The 15,633-nt window shown below is 36.0% G+C and overlaps 1 protein-coding gene and 1 pseudogene across 1 annotated transcript; one reads left to right on the top strand and one right to left on the bottom strand.

The window, feature by feature from the left end:
- Nucleotides 1–449: 449 nt before the first annotated feature.
- Nucleotides 450–5,418, bottom strand: LOC135121255 (lysine--tRNA ligase-like; annotated as a pseudogene).
- A 5,185-nt stretch (nucleotides 5,419–10,603) lies between these two features.
- LOC135121249 (pyruvate dehydrogenase E1 component subunit beta, mitochondrial-like) lies at nucleotides 10,604–12,439 on the top strand. Its single transcript, XM_064045555.1, has 9 exons — nucleotides 10,604–10,656; nucleotides 10,725–10,876; nucleotides 11,000–11,107; nucleotides 11,168–11,329; nucleotides 11,386–11,538; nucleotides 11,660–11,731; nucleotides 11,794–11,902; nucleotides 11,965–12,056; nucleotides 12,114–12,439. The coding sequence occupies exons 2-9, from the start codon at nucleotides 10,811–10,813 to the stop codon at nucleotides 12,402–12,404; spliced, it is 1,053 nt and encodes a 350-aa protein (XP_063901625.1). The 5' UTR covers nucleotides 10,604–10,656; nucleotides 10,725–10,810; the 3' UTR covers nucleotides 12,405–12,439.
- The last annotated feature ends 3,194 nt before the right edge of the window (nucleotides 12,440–15,633 follow it).

Raw genomic sequence — 15,633 nt, 5'->3', positions numbered from 1 at the left:
GCTTGCATTTCTGATATATATTTTTTTAATTTATCGTTATATGCTTTAATAAACTAATCATTGTTTACGATCCAAAATTAAGAGTTTCCTATTTTAAGTTTTCCTTAAACCTCGGATCCTTTTTGAAATTAGGTTTAATGGCTTAGCTTTAACATTAGTAAGGGTCGCAGCACCCGCGAATTAGATGTCCTGTAGTTTCTTCAATTGCAGTAAAAGTTAGTTTAGTGTAAAGTAGGGTTATTTAAAATGCTCTTAAAGCGTCAACTGGCTGAATATCACCCTTAACATGGTAAACTTTTTATATGTACTTTTCTTTAATGGAGAAAGATACAACCTTAACCAAATAAACTAGCAATTAATTCCTTATTGAACTTGTCTAGATAACAAACTTATATGTTACAAATCAAAAAGATAGAACAATAAACATTTATTAAAAAAGATAATATGAGCTAATCCCACTCAGGTCTCATAGCAGGAAAACATAAAACCTCTTTAATATTATTTGAATCCGTAAAAAACATGGCCAAGCGATCGATACCGCATCCCCAACCAGCAGTAGGGGGAAGACCATACTCTAGAGCTTCGCAAAAGTTATTATCTATCAGCTGTGCCTCATCATCTCCAAGAGCTTTGTCATTTGCTTGTAATTCAAACATCCTTCGCTGGTAAACAGGATCGTTTAACTCTGTGTAAGCATTGCAAATCTCTTTAAAAGCCACGAAAAGTTCAAAACGCTCAGTTAACCCGGGACATTTCGGTGCCATTTAGCCAGGGGGGACATAACTTGAGGATGGTTGATTATAAAAGAAGGATTAACGCATTCCGTTTCTATAAATTCGCCGACTAGTTTGTCCAAAAGACGCGCAGACGTTCGAGGGGCCGGGCACTCTACGTTGTATCTGACGCACAATTCGTCCAAAAAAATCCTTGCATCCTCTGAGCCAAAAGTACTTGCGAGAGGAAAAGAAACTTTCAACTTTTCTTCTAAAGTGGTTATCATGTCATAACGTTTAAAAGGAGGTGTAAAATCAATAACAACCGGTTCAGTTCCGGGCCCTTGGGGATGATATGTAATCTTGTATCTACCTGTGATATCTTTTACCATGCTTGAAAATAAACTTTCAGTTAACGACATAAGATCGTTATAATCCGCGTAGGCCATGTAAAACTCGCAGGTGGTAAATTCTGGATTATGAGTTAAATCTATTTGCTCATTTCTAAATTGGCGACCTATTTCATAAACACGATCTAAACCGCCTACAACAAGCATTTTTAAGTAAAGTTCAGGGGCCACTCTCATATACATCTTGGACTTTAAATCATTATGGTAAGTCTCAAAAGGTTTCGCCGAAGCACCACCTGCTATAGAGTTAAGCATCGGTGTTTCTACTTCTAAAAAACCCAAGTCATCTAAAAAACTCCTCAGGAACTTAATAATTTTGGTTCTTATGATAAATTTTCGGCGAACATCTTCACTAACTATCATATCTAAATAGCGCTTTCTATATCTAATTTCTTGATCTTTAACGCCAAAATGTAAAGCAGGAAGCTGATGAAGACAAGGTGACAAAAGATGTATTTCAGAGGGAACAATACTTAACTCTCCTGTTTTAGTGCGTACTGGGGTACCAACAATACCAACAACGTCACCGCGCTTTATTCTTGAATGAATTGTAGAAAAGTCAATATTCATAGCATGAGAGCGTGCATCGGCCATAACTTGAATTTTTACCAATTCACCCCTTAAATCATAAAAAATTAATTTTTTAGACGCTTCCCGTTTCGAGAAAATTCTTCCAGAAAGCCTAACATTTCGATCATCGCTGTGTTGACTTCTTTCTAAGCTGTCGTACTGGCTTATAAAATCTGGTAAAGCAATATTAACTATAAATTTATGAGGATATGGTTCAAATTCCTTTCTTTCTTTATAACCTTCGATAATTTTAGAGCGAAAGTTAAAATACTGAGAAGCATCCATGTCACCTTCTTTAATTATAACTCTAGAACATGCTTCAGTAGGTACCGAAGACTTACTTGACTTTCGAAACTGTTCTTTACATATTTTTTTCCACTGAGTTTTCGAAAATGCCTGTTCGCCTGTTTCAGTTAAAGGAATAGGTGGTAAAACATTACGGCCTTCAAAATCGGTCTCAGTCATTATTTCTATCGCCTACAAATAAAAGAAGGCTTAACGAAACAAATTGAAACCCATGACCACATGCTTTCGTGTTTTATAATGATACTGGTAGTTTTCGCACACCTCAATAGGCCAAGCTTGAACACTTAACCCTTTAAAGGGCAAACTCAGGGCCTTAAAATAGATTGTTTATTTCTGCGAAATCACTTCCTGTGTTGAAACTATACTTTAAAGTCCAAAATTTTTTTCAAAATTTGATTCTATATATCCCAGCTAATATTTTAAAATAAAACAGTAAAACAAATGTTTACTTATCTATCTAACCGAAATAAACTTCTTACAGATATCGCGCAATACATGCTCAAGTTAATGTTCTCTGGTAACTAAATTTACCACTTTTTTATGTTTTGCAGATTTCTGTCTAATCCGTTAGAGCGTGGTACTCAAACTTACCAGAGATTTTTTCAGGGACCGAGTCTGACGTTTTGGGTCATTTTTCCATAGACCTACTCTTAGACGACAATTGGTAACCGTAACCAGCACCTATAAGGGGTTAAGTAATTAAATGACTTGTGTTCCGCAGGTAAAAATCATTTTTCTTTCTCGTTGGTTTTTTTGGAATTACTTTTTTTGTACCTGGTTTTGATAACTTTTGCATTACTAGCAAAAGATGCTTTGAAAAATAAAAATATCTCTTATTTAATTATTTGTACTCTCTTTCAGTAAAAATACTTGCGCTTATTAAAGGATTTGAAAAACTTAGCAGGGCTGGATTGAAGAGTTCAAGGTTAACGTCTGTAAACTATATTTTAAAACTGAAAAGGGAGTTTTTAGGTATTACTGAAGCTGAGGTTAATTATATGAGAGTAAAAGGCCTTAAACAGGGCAATATAAAGTTTTCCCACTAGGACTAACACTTTTAAGAAAATAACAGTGAATTCATTTATTGTATATTGCTATTATGTTGTTTTTGAACGTACTCTTGGTACTATAGATTCCCTACCGCAGAAAAAAATTCTTACTACTAAAATGTTTTAAGTATTTATTGTGTTAGCAGTATGTTCCCGATTGTTCATGGTGAACTTCGGCATGTGTCTCGATATAAGGAATAAATAACTCTGCTCAGAAAGTTCTTTCTGGTGTGCGTTGAAGCTTGCGCGAGGTGGATTTTGGTTTAGTAGTTGATTCAATGCATTTTCATTCGTATATCTGGCGACCAACGCAATAAAACTGTTATTAAATAACTTTTGTTATTCTTCGCTAAATTTTATAGGCGCTATAGTTAGACAATAAGCGAGCTGAGTGTTAGTTTAAAGAAGATAAACAATATAATTTTACAATCCATTATTACTTCTTAATAGAGTAACAGTTTATCTTGCGGTGTGAGCCAATTAACTTAGGGGGAAATAAAGTAAATTTTAAGGGCTCCAAGTAATTATTTATTCATTTTTTTAGTACTTATATCTTTAGATTTTACTCATCAGAATTTTAATTTTTACCAGTTAATAAATCATGTACTCGAAGGTACGGATTTGAATTTATCTGTGAGAGTTTCCACTTCTTTGACCTCAGTTACAGACCACGCCTCTGAGGTGACTACTTGGAGTCATCCATAGGATCTAGCCACGTAAAAGGGGGTTTATACTTCCCTGGTTTATATCCCTCTAAGGAGGGGGATTTTGGCTATGCTGCACCTTATTGCAACTATAACTATTAAAGTAATAATACTAAAAGATGCTCAAGTTTTAGATAAATTTTTTTGAAATAGTAGAAGGTTAATAATGAAGAAAATAAATGGTTAGAATTCTAAATAAGCTTAGAAATATCTTGATTGTTTTACGGAGCTAAAGAAGAGTCTTCTAAAGCTCCCTGTTTTTGTCGCCAAATAGTGGCTTTACCCCGACGTTGTGTAAAAACGGCGTTGGGTGTTTGTAGCTTACTTCATCGAATGTTGGAGGAAGGCTCTAAAACTAGTTCAGTTCTAGTCAACATTAGTACTACTTTAAGTACATTCTTCTAAGAAAAACGAAGATAACTTATTAAAAAAAAAAGTTAAAGCTAAATAAATCTAATTAAATTAGAATAAAATTAACTTAACTTGAATACAATTAAACTTTATTTACACTCTAATGTGGCTAGTAATCCAGTAGTAGAAAAAAAGAAGAACCAAAATTATCTTATCATAAAGTCTCATAAAGCATCAGAAAGCTTCTTGGTTTATAGTTTAGTTCATCAAATGTTGGAGGGAAGGCTCTGAAACTAGTTTAATTCTAGTCAAAATAAGGATTTATTCTTATAGCTTAAGGTGTAGTCTATACTAAAGATCTTTATCTCAGGGAATCGGGATGGGTGGCTGTAGCAAATGTCCTGAAGAAAAATTCATCTATCCCTGAACATAGAATTTAATTACGAGCTTTCTACTAGGGCTGAAGGGACAATCAACTAAGTATTACTTAAACATTCTTAACTAGCAATAAGATCCTCCAACCATTCATGAATAGAATGACTTGGGCTTAGTAATGAGAGCTTTGCACTAGCAGTTGCACATAATAGTATGCCTGTCAAGAGGTGAGAAGAGCACTGTTTCCTCTAAATAATAGGACCGTGTAAAAGGATTATTCACTGTCTAAAAGAACGTCACTAGCCTTAAATTAGGGCTTTTTTCATTAAGACAGTAATAACATTGGCTCAAAGAAATAGAAGTTTAGGTTCATATCGTATTGTAGTTGAGGTGGCAAACAAACTTCGAAGGAAGAAGCTAATTCGATTCTGGCCAGTACGATATTAGTAGGAAGGTTTGATAGAACTCTGTGGTTATCCTTAATAGAAATAAAATCACCTCAACTTAATAAGGTTGGTGGAATGAGCTCGAATTATGCGAAAATTAGTAAGAAAGGTTTATAACACAAGGTGTAAAAATTGCATACTGGCCTAGAATGGGGTCCTTATTGACTTCATCAAATGCTGGAGGACTAAACTATGGATAAGCAAGCAAGTTAACAAAGATGAACGGTCCAGCAGCACTAATAATACGATCTAAGAATGGTTATTAGCATGGTCAAGTGGTAAAGCCCTAGCTTTGATCGTCCTCTAAAAAGGAGAGACAATTCTAAGCTTTTCCTTTTTTATTCAACATTTTAGTATTTATTTTAGTGCTTTTTACTCATAATAATGCAAAAACTTTGTCAGCACGAGTTGCACACTAGTTTCTATATTCAACTTAAATGGAAAGAATAAGGCCTGATAGACCCAGGGGGTTTACTCACACTGTAAACTGGCATAGTTATATGAATTGGATGAGTCTAGGGCTGAGCTGGTATAGTTTCAAAGCTTTACAGGGAAGTAGCCACAAGACAAGCCTACAGATAACTCCTTTAACTTTGTAATATATCTATTTACAGGAGGACGGTCCTAGTTAAGAGCTAAACTTCAGTCCACAAAGTTTGTGAGCTTCTTTAAACTAATGTTACGATTTATCTCAGGATGTTAGCCAACCTTAATAGTAATGTATTTGTTGATTGTTGACGAAGCTGCAAATGCTACACGCAACAGTATTATGGACTCGATCGAGAAGAAGACTTTTAATGACAGTAGTTTTAGACATAGGGCCGCATGCGGAAAAGGAAGTGGCATTGTAGAAGATACTATTTAAACTCTTTCCCTGCTGACTGGGCAATGTTACTATCTTGAGCAGACAAACCTTGTCTAATAAAGAGTTGTTAACTTCTCTAATAGTGAATTGTTACCTTGTTTACTAGTTAGTTATAAGAATGAAATAACTTAGTCAATCTTCTTGGTTCACTAAGCTTGCCTTTGATCTTAACATGTGGCGTTATTGTTCCGTTTACATTGTGTCTTGGGGCTTTCTCAGGTGATTAAAAAGATTCTTTTGGCTTTTGGTGAGAGCCTTGGCAAGACTTGGTAAGTTACTAATTTAAGTTAGATAAACGAGATAGGAAACAATTCTCTGCTTGATAGCGATGAGTAATATGCTTTCTAGAGAATTAGCCATTCTGTAGCTGGGTGCCTTGCTTAAATAGTGTCAAGAGGGTGAAGTAGAGTAATCAGATAGTGTATAAATTTTACGCTTCCCTGAAAGGAATTCTACATTTAAAGGGTTTCTACAGATGGTTTAACATTCAAGGTGATCCTGAATACCTCTGTTTAGTACCCATCTCTGAGAAACTGCTGTCCTTACCAGTATCCTAATTAATTTAGTCACTAACCTAGGCACAGAGTATCAATTTCAGTGCTTTAATCTTAAAACATGCAAGAAACTTTAATATTTTATTTATTTATCAAATTAACATAATATAACAAATATAATATATACTGATCCTCACTCTCTGATGATATGTGATACTTATTTAACTGACTATTAGTACTATTTTAGTCAGACTAGAGGAATTTTTGCACAATTAAGCTGCTGAAAAAACCTCGTTTAAGAGATATGAGCTTATTAACTCTAGCTCGAGGCACACTTTCTCTCGTACGCTTTGTCTTCTTCCTTGGCGTGTGAGCTTTTGTCTCCTCCTACCTATCGCTTTGACCACCGCGAGGTACGCGTCGGCGATCCTTTAAAGATATATCTTATGTCATTGGGAGCAGGTCGGCTACTTAGTGGGTAGACTAGGTACCTAAAAGTTCAGGTATCTTGGGCTGTTGGCTTAAATCTTATAAGCCTTCCTCATAGGCAGTACACTCTTGGTTAAAGTAAAGTTTGCTTTTTGCCAGGTTAAACTTCTAAAGATAGGCCCTATATATAAAATTCGCGCCTGCAGGCGTTTTAGTCTTAATGGTCCCTGTTGGGTTACGATCTAAGGGTCGCGAAAGGTTGCCATCCTAAGGTGGATTAACGTTTGGATGTAAACTTATCTTAACTTGGGCCATGTCACCCTCTACTATTCGGCGGTGTCCCATGACTGATATTTCAGTATGCTCTGACTTCTTAATTTTTATTCTTGGCAAGTTATGGATAGCTTCTAATTTGAGGTTTGGACTCAGTTGGGACAATTAAACCAATGCATCGTGATTATGGGACCCCCCTGAATTAATCTTTGGGTTGAGAGCTAAACGTTACTTAGGAGAGTGGCAGGGCCGTGTAGCACGCAGTTCGAAAGAACTACTCTTAAAAAATAACAAAAACTCGTCAGTAGCTAAAATCCTTAGGCAAGTGTTACATTGCTTGTATCTTTGAATGCAAAATTCGAGGTGTTCGCAACATAATGAATCACTGACTAAACTTGGCTCATTCTTAGATGGTTTTTGTTGCTTAAAGTTAAGTAACACAAAAAAATAACAACTTTCACTTAGTTTGAAAGCTTGCGCTTTGAGTACTAGCATCACCTTTTGAAGATGTTCCTTGCAACATACCGCATTAAGATCTTGTATAACTTTTATTGAACCATTGGTGAAACACGCTAAGTTGCTAGGTTAAGATTATGTTGATGTTAGTAGTAAAGAAGAAACCACCCATAAACCCTGGCCTAGTAATAAGTGATGAAAGTTAACCACAAAGTTCGATTCCAGAACCACCTGAAAAATCACAGAAAGTTTGGCTAGTTAACGAACTTATGTGATCGGATTGCTGTCTTTGCGAATGTTTTGATCCGCCTCTTGATTGCTGCGGTTAGAAGTCTCGGTTGAAAGAGTGTTGCTAGCTACTAGTACACTATATATGTCCGGCGGGATGCCAAGGGAGGTAAAAAGTATTTGATTAAGTGTAAAGACTTTTAGGCAACAAATAAAGTATAATAATAAATTTGGTGAAAGAGCACTTGACCATCGGCGCAATTAGTTAAAAAAGAACAGTATTTATCGAATGAAAGGTACGGTGAGACGTTTACATCCGTTTTGAAAACGAGCTACAAATCTTGAACACTGAAAAATTTAATTCTTAAGTGCAGATTTTAATCTATTCTAATCTTTGAGTGAAAATTTATTAATTACCATTGAGAAAACTAAACTGGGCTGTAGGAAGACGTCCACTTTAAGTCTAAACCAGCGCTCTAGTAGTGAAATATTATATAATATCTCTATTTAAAAACATATGCAGAGCTAACTAATTATTGATCCTTACTACATTGGAGTTCAAAAGCTTACAATTTTAAAAAGCGTTGATTTAATAAGATAATTTGTAAAATAAATTAAAAAACTACTCAAGCTGTATGAGACGGTGATGATTAAAGTTAGCAGCTCTTCCCTAGTGTGCATAATTGCTAGTTTTCCTAATTCTACAATAACTAGTTATCTATTTTATCACATTGCCATGGTAATGCAACCAAAGTTATAGTCATTACTCTATAAGTAAAAAATTAATTGCTATCTGAAAAGAAAAGAGGTTTTCCGATTATATAAATGGCCTGCAAACCATTTTAACAGAGCCTCATATAGAACGGAACAACTCTGCTGACTAAAATTTTAGTTATACTAAAAAGCTTTAAAGCAAAGCTATTTCATGTTCATAGCGTTAATCCGCTATTACTAACCAGTGAATTAAGTGTATGGAATAATATTTTTTTAAAATTTGTTATTAGACAGCTTACCACCATTTAGGTTGTATTGATAAAAGTAAGAAAAAAGAAATAAATGCTTTTTAGCCAACAGAAGATAATAGCTAAACTATTTTAATAATTTGAATCGCCAAAAGGTTCTCTACTGCTACATTCTCTTACATTCACGCGAACCGTTATCTATGTATGATTGTTTAAAGGCTCAACACTATTAAGTCAGTTAAAGAGCTAGCGCGGCACCCGCCCTCAGTGATAATAATGTAATGCTTCGGAGCAAAAAGTGAGATTTATAGAAGGTGATAAAGGAAAGGTCATGTACTAGTCACAGATAAACTTAATGAGTTAAAATTAATAGTAATGAGAGTTTCATAGAACATAGCACAAAGGTTGACCATAGTAAGTGAATTAAAGCGAGGAATACACAATGTTCGGGCAAGCTGTAAAAGTAAGAAGCTTTTAGCTTAAATAACTACAACATCGAATAATAATAGCTTATTTAGTTCAAAAAATTTAAGGAAAAAATTAACATCTTAAAGAACAACTGATTAACAAGGAAAACAAAATCAGTGATAATGATAATGAAAGAAAGATGATTGGTTTTAGTCTTACAGTTGTGGCCGGGGGTCTGACATTGAAAATTTTGTTTTCTAAATTTTCTAATTAGATAGAAGTTAAAGTTTAGTATGAACCGTGTCCTAATATCTTAATAAACAACGTGTTCAAAAATTTACGGTATTTTTTGTTTATTATTTAGAATTCCAGGGGTCCGAGAGACTTACTGCGACTACTGTAGGGTTATGAAATAAAAAAATTAAAACTTTTAGCACTTTGTGCGCGCTGTAAAAGATGCGCTTTCTTCAACACAGAGCCCAGCTCAATAAGGAAAAGTAAGATAACTTTAAGTAGACTAAAATAATGAGATATTAACCCTTCAAATTAATTTTAATCAAGTATCTTTAGTAAATAATAATCCTCATCTTCCGTACTTCCTGTTTTAGCTTTTAACAACCGTGTTGTTACATTTTAGTATTAAAATTAGTTTTTTATTAAAATATATCAGTGTGGTTAATCTTTGGCTAGGGACTTGTGACAATGAGGGGCCAAAAAATGTTCACATACTATCATGTTCTTAAGAAGCGGGGGTTTTTTATAAATAAAAAAGTTCTGTGGATACTTTCTGTTTACGTCAATAATTTTACAAAATTTCCTTTTAATTGATTTTAAAGCTTCCTTTACCTTCTCCAAAAAATGTTATAACTTTCCTAAACCAAAATAAGTTGTACTGAAACAGAACAGCTAAAAAGGGGAAACTGTTTATTTAAGCACTGACTTACTATGGAGCTTTTATTATTATTATTATTATTATTATTATTATTATTATTATTATTATTATTATTATTATTATTATTATTATTATTATTATTATTATTATTATTATTATTATTATTATTATAATCTCTGGCATTCACGCCTACACGCCCATCTTAAAGGGCTTCACTCCCATCTTTAAGGGATCGGACACAAACTTATCCAGAAAAGTTAACAAAACCAATTATTACCGATTTTAATTAGCTTTCAAAGTTTTCAGTAAAACACTATATATTTTTTTAGAAAATAAAGAAAGATTTTAAAGTTTAGAAGATAAACTACCAAGGCGTTTTGATTAAAAATATAGTTTTACAAAGCTCTTGCTTGTAAAATCATAGTATTTATATTTTTTAAAATTTTATTAAATCAGATATTAAACCAGGGCGTTCAAATTTTATAGATTCAAGGCAGAGCACTTGAAGTTAAAAGAAAGTTGACTTGATTCAGAACAGGTAAATCAATATTTAAAACTTCTTTTCATTTAAACTGGGTGATAAATGAAGTGAGTGATAAATTTATTTATTATTTAAACAGGAAAAATTGCTGAATTAAAGAACAATATAATATATTATATATATTATAACATTTGTTAGTTAGTTTGCTTTAATATGACCTAAATAGAGCATACGATTGTTAATGGTAACCATGTAGACCTTTTGCGTGCATTCTGTTGACTGATAGGAAAGATCTTGTCTAAATCGAATTAGGAGCTCCTCACCACAAAGAGTAAAAAGCGCTGGTGCTAGTGATTTCGGTGTTCCACCTAACCCTAGTGTCTGTATTAAGCCTTAAAATGCCGTTGAGAAGTTTCTATAAACTCTCTAAAAATGTGGTACGCTTCTCTAGTACTACAAATAAGGTGACCGATGCGTAATATATTATAAGCCCATTATTTACAGCTCTATCCCTTTAAATTAATACGTTATTCCAGCTGATCTTTTCCTGCTTTTTCTATAGTATAAATTATGTTTGTCACTTTCAGGTAACCGTACGGGATGCTTTAAATTTAGCTTTAACAGAGGAGCTAGAAAGAGATGAAAATGTCATATTAATTGGAGAAGAAGTCGCTCAATTTCAAGGGGCTTACAAGGTATATTCTCTTTAAGATGAACTACCTTCTTCAAATACTTTTGTTGACTTCTTGTTTAAGATTACTCGTAATTTACTGGATCAGTTTGGCCCTGAGCGTATTATTGACACACCTATAACAGAAATGGGTTTTGCTGGAGTAGCAGTCGGTGCTGCCTTTAAAGGTTTGCGACCCATCTGCGAATTTATGACTTTCAACTTTGCTTTACAGGCCATCGACCACGTAGTGAATTATCATTTTTTTACGTTCCATAGAGAAACTTAAGCATTTATAAACAGATTATTAATAGCGCAGCAAAAACCTTTTATATGTCTGGAGGAAGACTTTCTTGCCCTATTGTATTTCGTGGCCCTAACGGCGCCGCAGCTGGCGTTGCTGCGCAACATTCCCAGTGTTTTGCTGCATGGTACGGTTCTGTTCCGGGTTTAAAGGTTTGCTTTCAATTTTATTATATGACTTACCGTAGCTGGGAAGATTGCCTCTAGAAACGAACGATCTTGTTATTGTACTTGGTTAACACTTTTTTTTCCTTTCTACTATGTGAACGGGCAGGTTTTATCCCCCTGGTCTGCCGAGGACTGCAAGGGCCTCTTGAAAGCCTCTGTAAGAGATCCCGATCCTGTGGTAACAGTCCTTCTCATCGCATCTACATATACTTGCTTAGCCCTATACTAACTCCACCGGAGGTGTTTTTGGAAAATGAGATATTGTACAATGAAACATTTTACGTCGGTAAGGACTTCGCCTCCAAGGACTTTGTGCTGCCCATAGGGAAAGCCAAGATTGAAAGAGAGGGTCTCTCCGTTTGTATCCCTCTTTCTGTTCTTATAAATATTTCTCACCATACTCGGCTACAGGGGTAGACGTTACTTTAGTAGCACACTCTTTAGCCGTTGGTCTCTGTCTTCAAGCCGCAGAAAAACTGGAAAAAGAAGGCGTTTCTGCTGAGGTGTTTAAGTTAACTTTTTTGGACTTTTTTATTATCTTTTGAGACCTTCATGTGCAGGTTATCAATCTCCGGTCTATCCGCCCACTGGATATAAAGACGGTTATTGGCTCTATTATGAAAACTAGCCGGCTGGTAACGGTCGAGGGCGGGTGGTCCCATTTTGGCATTGGGGCAGAGATTAGCGCGCGAATAATGGAGTCTGAAGCCTTCTATTATCTAGACGCTCCGGTCTATAGGTGCTCTGCGGCTGATGTACCAGTAGCATACGCTAAGAACCTGGAAGAGTCTTCTAGTATTCAGTTATCAAATATTGTTAAGTCTGTAAAGCGTGTACTACACCGAGACTGAAAATTTTGGGGCTCAAACTTTTAGCTTATATATATCTTCACTACCATCTACAACTCAAAATAAAAATTACATTAAAAACCGTAATAACGTTTGTTTTAGAAAGTGAGTATGTAGTTAGCATTGCGAGTGGATCATTATTACCAAAGTTAAGGCTTTTTTTATAAGTAATTTTTGGTAGTTTCACACAAAGACTTGTTTTTTTTGTAGAGTTAATAAAGGTTGTTAACCAACGCATAGTAGGAGGAGATGCAGAGAAGAAAGAGAGTGAGTAGCTTGTTAAAGTAGGGTAGAAGCTAAAGCAAAGCTCAATGTGTAGAACACCAACGACTGTCTAATAAACTGTACTAATTAAATTATCTTATAAATTTAGTAAAAAGAAAATTATGTTTATTTTTGTAAATAAGCTTTATTGTACTAATTCAGTAAATAAGTAACAGCCTCCATACACTCGACAGAAGTAATTATTCTATTAGCTATTAACAAATACGCTCAACTTATCTGTCACTAGAACACTAAATTTTCTTTATAGACCAAATAAATAACCCTTTTATCGAGGTTAAAGTTGACTCAGCAAATATGTGAACACCAGATGATGTTCATATCCTGGCAGTTGCAAGCATGGCAACTGCCGTTATGCAGGCTAAATATTCCCATTGACTGTCCTTTTACCTCCGCATTGCCAAGGTATCAAGTATTAATTATTGTGTAAATTATATAATAAAAGTTCACACAAAATTAAACTCAATATAACAAATAAAAGTAGAAGATAACTTAGTAAGAGTTAATTTTAAGTAACCACTAAATATAGCTTTCGAGGGTTTTAGCCCCACTAAGGTACGTAGGTACATACATTTTAAGTAAGCAACTAAAAATAGTTTTAGAAAAAAAAAAGAAATTAGTAAGTTATGTAGTTTGCAAAGACCGTTTCTCAGTCAATCAAGAAGTTATTTAGGTCTTACAATCCTACTCACGGATATTTTAAGCAAATTTAGCTTAAATAATAAAATTCCTAAAATTAAAAACTAAATTTTAAGTTACACGAGTTTAATTTGTAAAATCAAAAAAAAAATTACCTAAAAATATATTTATATGTTCCCATTCAGTGCAAAGACTAAGGTTATTATTCACTTATACGTAACAAAAATTTAAAATAAGTGTTCACTACTGCTAATTTTTCGTCGCACCACGCGAGTCCTTGAGATTAAACTGTTAAGAATATTTATTTGCTTACAAACAGCGTTTCTTGGTGCTCGATCGAGTTAACAACTTCGAATACACGAGCTTGCATCCACAAGTTTTTAGTTGTCCACGAGCGCTAGTAAAACTATTCAAGTTATCTTCTTTTTTTTTAGCACTGGCATATGACGGCCTTCTTCTTTAGACCTTAAGCTGTTTAACTTGATTTCCTCTCTTCTGCAGGAGTTGGGACACGAGCGCCCACCGTAGTATACGCTATTTTTAGAGAGCTATAAATGACTGTCCCGAAGGACTGAAAAAGCGGTAAATATCGGGCCCGCACAAGCCACGGCCCGTTTGTTAGAAGACGCAGCAGTTTGCTCTGTCGCACTTGAAGCGAGAACGTTATTGCCAATAAGTCGTTAGGCCAGAGCAGGAGATGCATGGGTCAATATTTGGCCGAATGCACAGCACGTAAAGTCTTCGCTTGTTGCGAAAAGAAAGTTTACTTTTGCAGCTTAAGAGCATCTGGGTCGCCGCCTCGTAATTTACGAGTGGACCCCATGATGACAGCTTAAAATCTATAATAAACCCCACCTGAAAACATCACGGGACTGCCTTGCCATTAAAAAAAAAATTACGGAGAGTCGGCAGCGCATGGTATTTCTTCGTGTTAAGAAGAGCCATGCTTTCGCTGAGTTAATGGAGAGGCCTTTTTAGACGACACCAACTAGCAAGCGCGTCGAGATAATATTGTAAGTGCTGACATAGTAAAACGGGTGACTTTGACGAAGAATAGATCATCGTATCGTCGGCGTAATTGGCGGCTTGCGTTGAGAATGGACTGGAAGAAGAACGCCGCTCGTATAGAGCGCGAATAACAGCGGTAATAGAAGAGAGCTTTGCAGGGCTCTCGTTGCAAGATAGCAGGGCGACGGCAGTGCAGCGCCTACTCGCACGTTGAAAACCCTCTGGTTAGGTACGACTTGAGTACCTTTTGAAGGCCGCGCGCTATCGCCAAAGCGTGTAGCTTGCATAACAGGAACACCATGCCATACCCGGTCAAAAGCCTTCTCAGCATCGAGAAAGACAGCGCCGATGGCTTTTTTTAAATCAAAGGCTCTGGTCGTCCACTCGGTTAAGCGAAGAATATGTTGGGTCGTTGAGTATCCCTTGTAAAATCCAACCCTGAAATTCTGGGGGAATTCCACTAGCGTCCACTTCCGCTTTCAAACAATTAAGTATCGCTGCTTCAGCTATTTTACAAATTGCCGACAAAAGGCTAATGGGCCGATAGTTGTGAAGCGCTGACGCCAATTGCGACGTCTTTGGTAACATCACAACCACCGCCCTTTCCCCACGCCCTGGGAAATAGTCGAAGGTCAAACACCGAGTTGACGAGGCTGCATAGATGATCTATAGCAGCCTCTGGTAGCTGTTTTGACATCAGGTTAGTGATGCCGTCATGGCCGGGTGCCTTTCGCTTCAATAGTAATTTGATGATTAATTTTATCTCATCTGTGGTAGAAAGCTCCAGAAAAACAGTGGGGGTATCAAACGAGGTAATATTAGGCACGAGAGGAGCGTTGTCGACATTTGAGAGGGTAGACGGCGAACACTGGGCAGCTAGATGATCAGCAAAAAGAGGTTCGCTTTATTTTTATCGCTTTCAGCTACGATATCACCGTTACGAAGTGGTGGCCGAGTCGAATGTCCGCGATTTCTAACTCGCACGCCTAATTTCCAAAAAGAGGCGCGACCGATGACATCGGCTTCCGATACTTCCATTAATTTGCTATCTCATTGGCAGTTTACGTGCCCCATGAGCTTTTCCTTGATGTTCCGGTGAAGGCGGTTTCGCACGATACTGTCTTCTGCGCGTTGGAAAGTCATGACTACTTGGATGAGTCGCCGACGCTCGCATATTGATGCCTTTAGCCCCTCAGAAAGGCGTTTAGAGCGGTTACACAACTGCACGTGTCGTCGTTACTTTGCTGTGGGCTTTCTGTCATCGCCCATTCAAATTCGACAACGCGGTGTTTAGTTTAGCCAG

The sequence above is a fragment of the Zophobas morio genome, unplaced genomic scaffold (assembly GCF_036711695.1).
Source record: "Zophobas morio isolate AGI-343-1 ecotype UQ-CSIRO unplaced genomic scaffold, CSIRO_AGI_Zmor_V1 ptg000541l, whole genome shotgun sequence".
NCBI lineage: Eukaryota > Metazoa > Arthropoda > Insecta > Coleoptera > Tenebrionidae > Zophobas > Zophobas morio.
The sequence above is the reverse complement of the archived record's forward strand: the minus strand, read 5'-3'. Positions and strand labels throughout refer to the sequence as shown.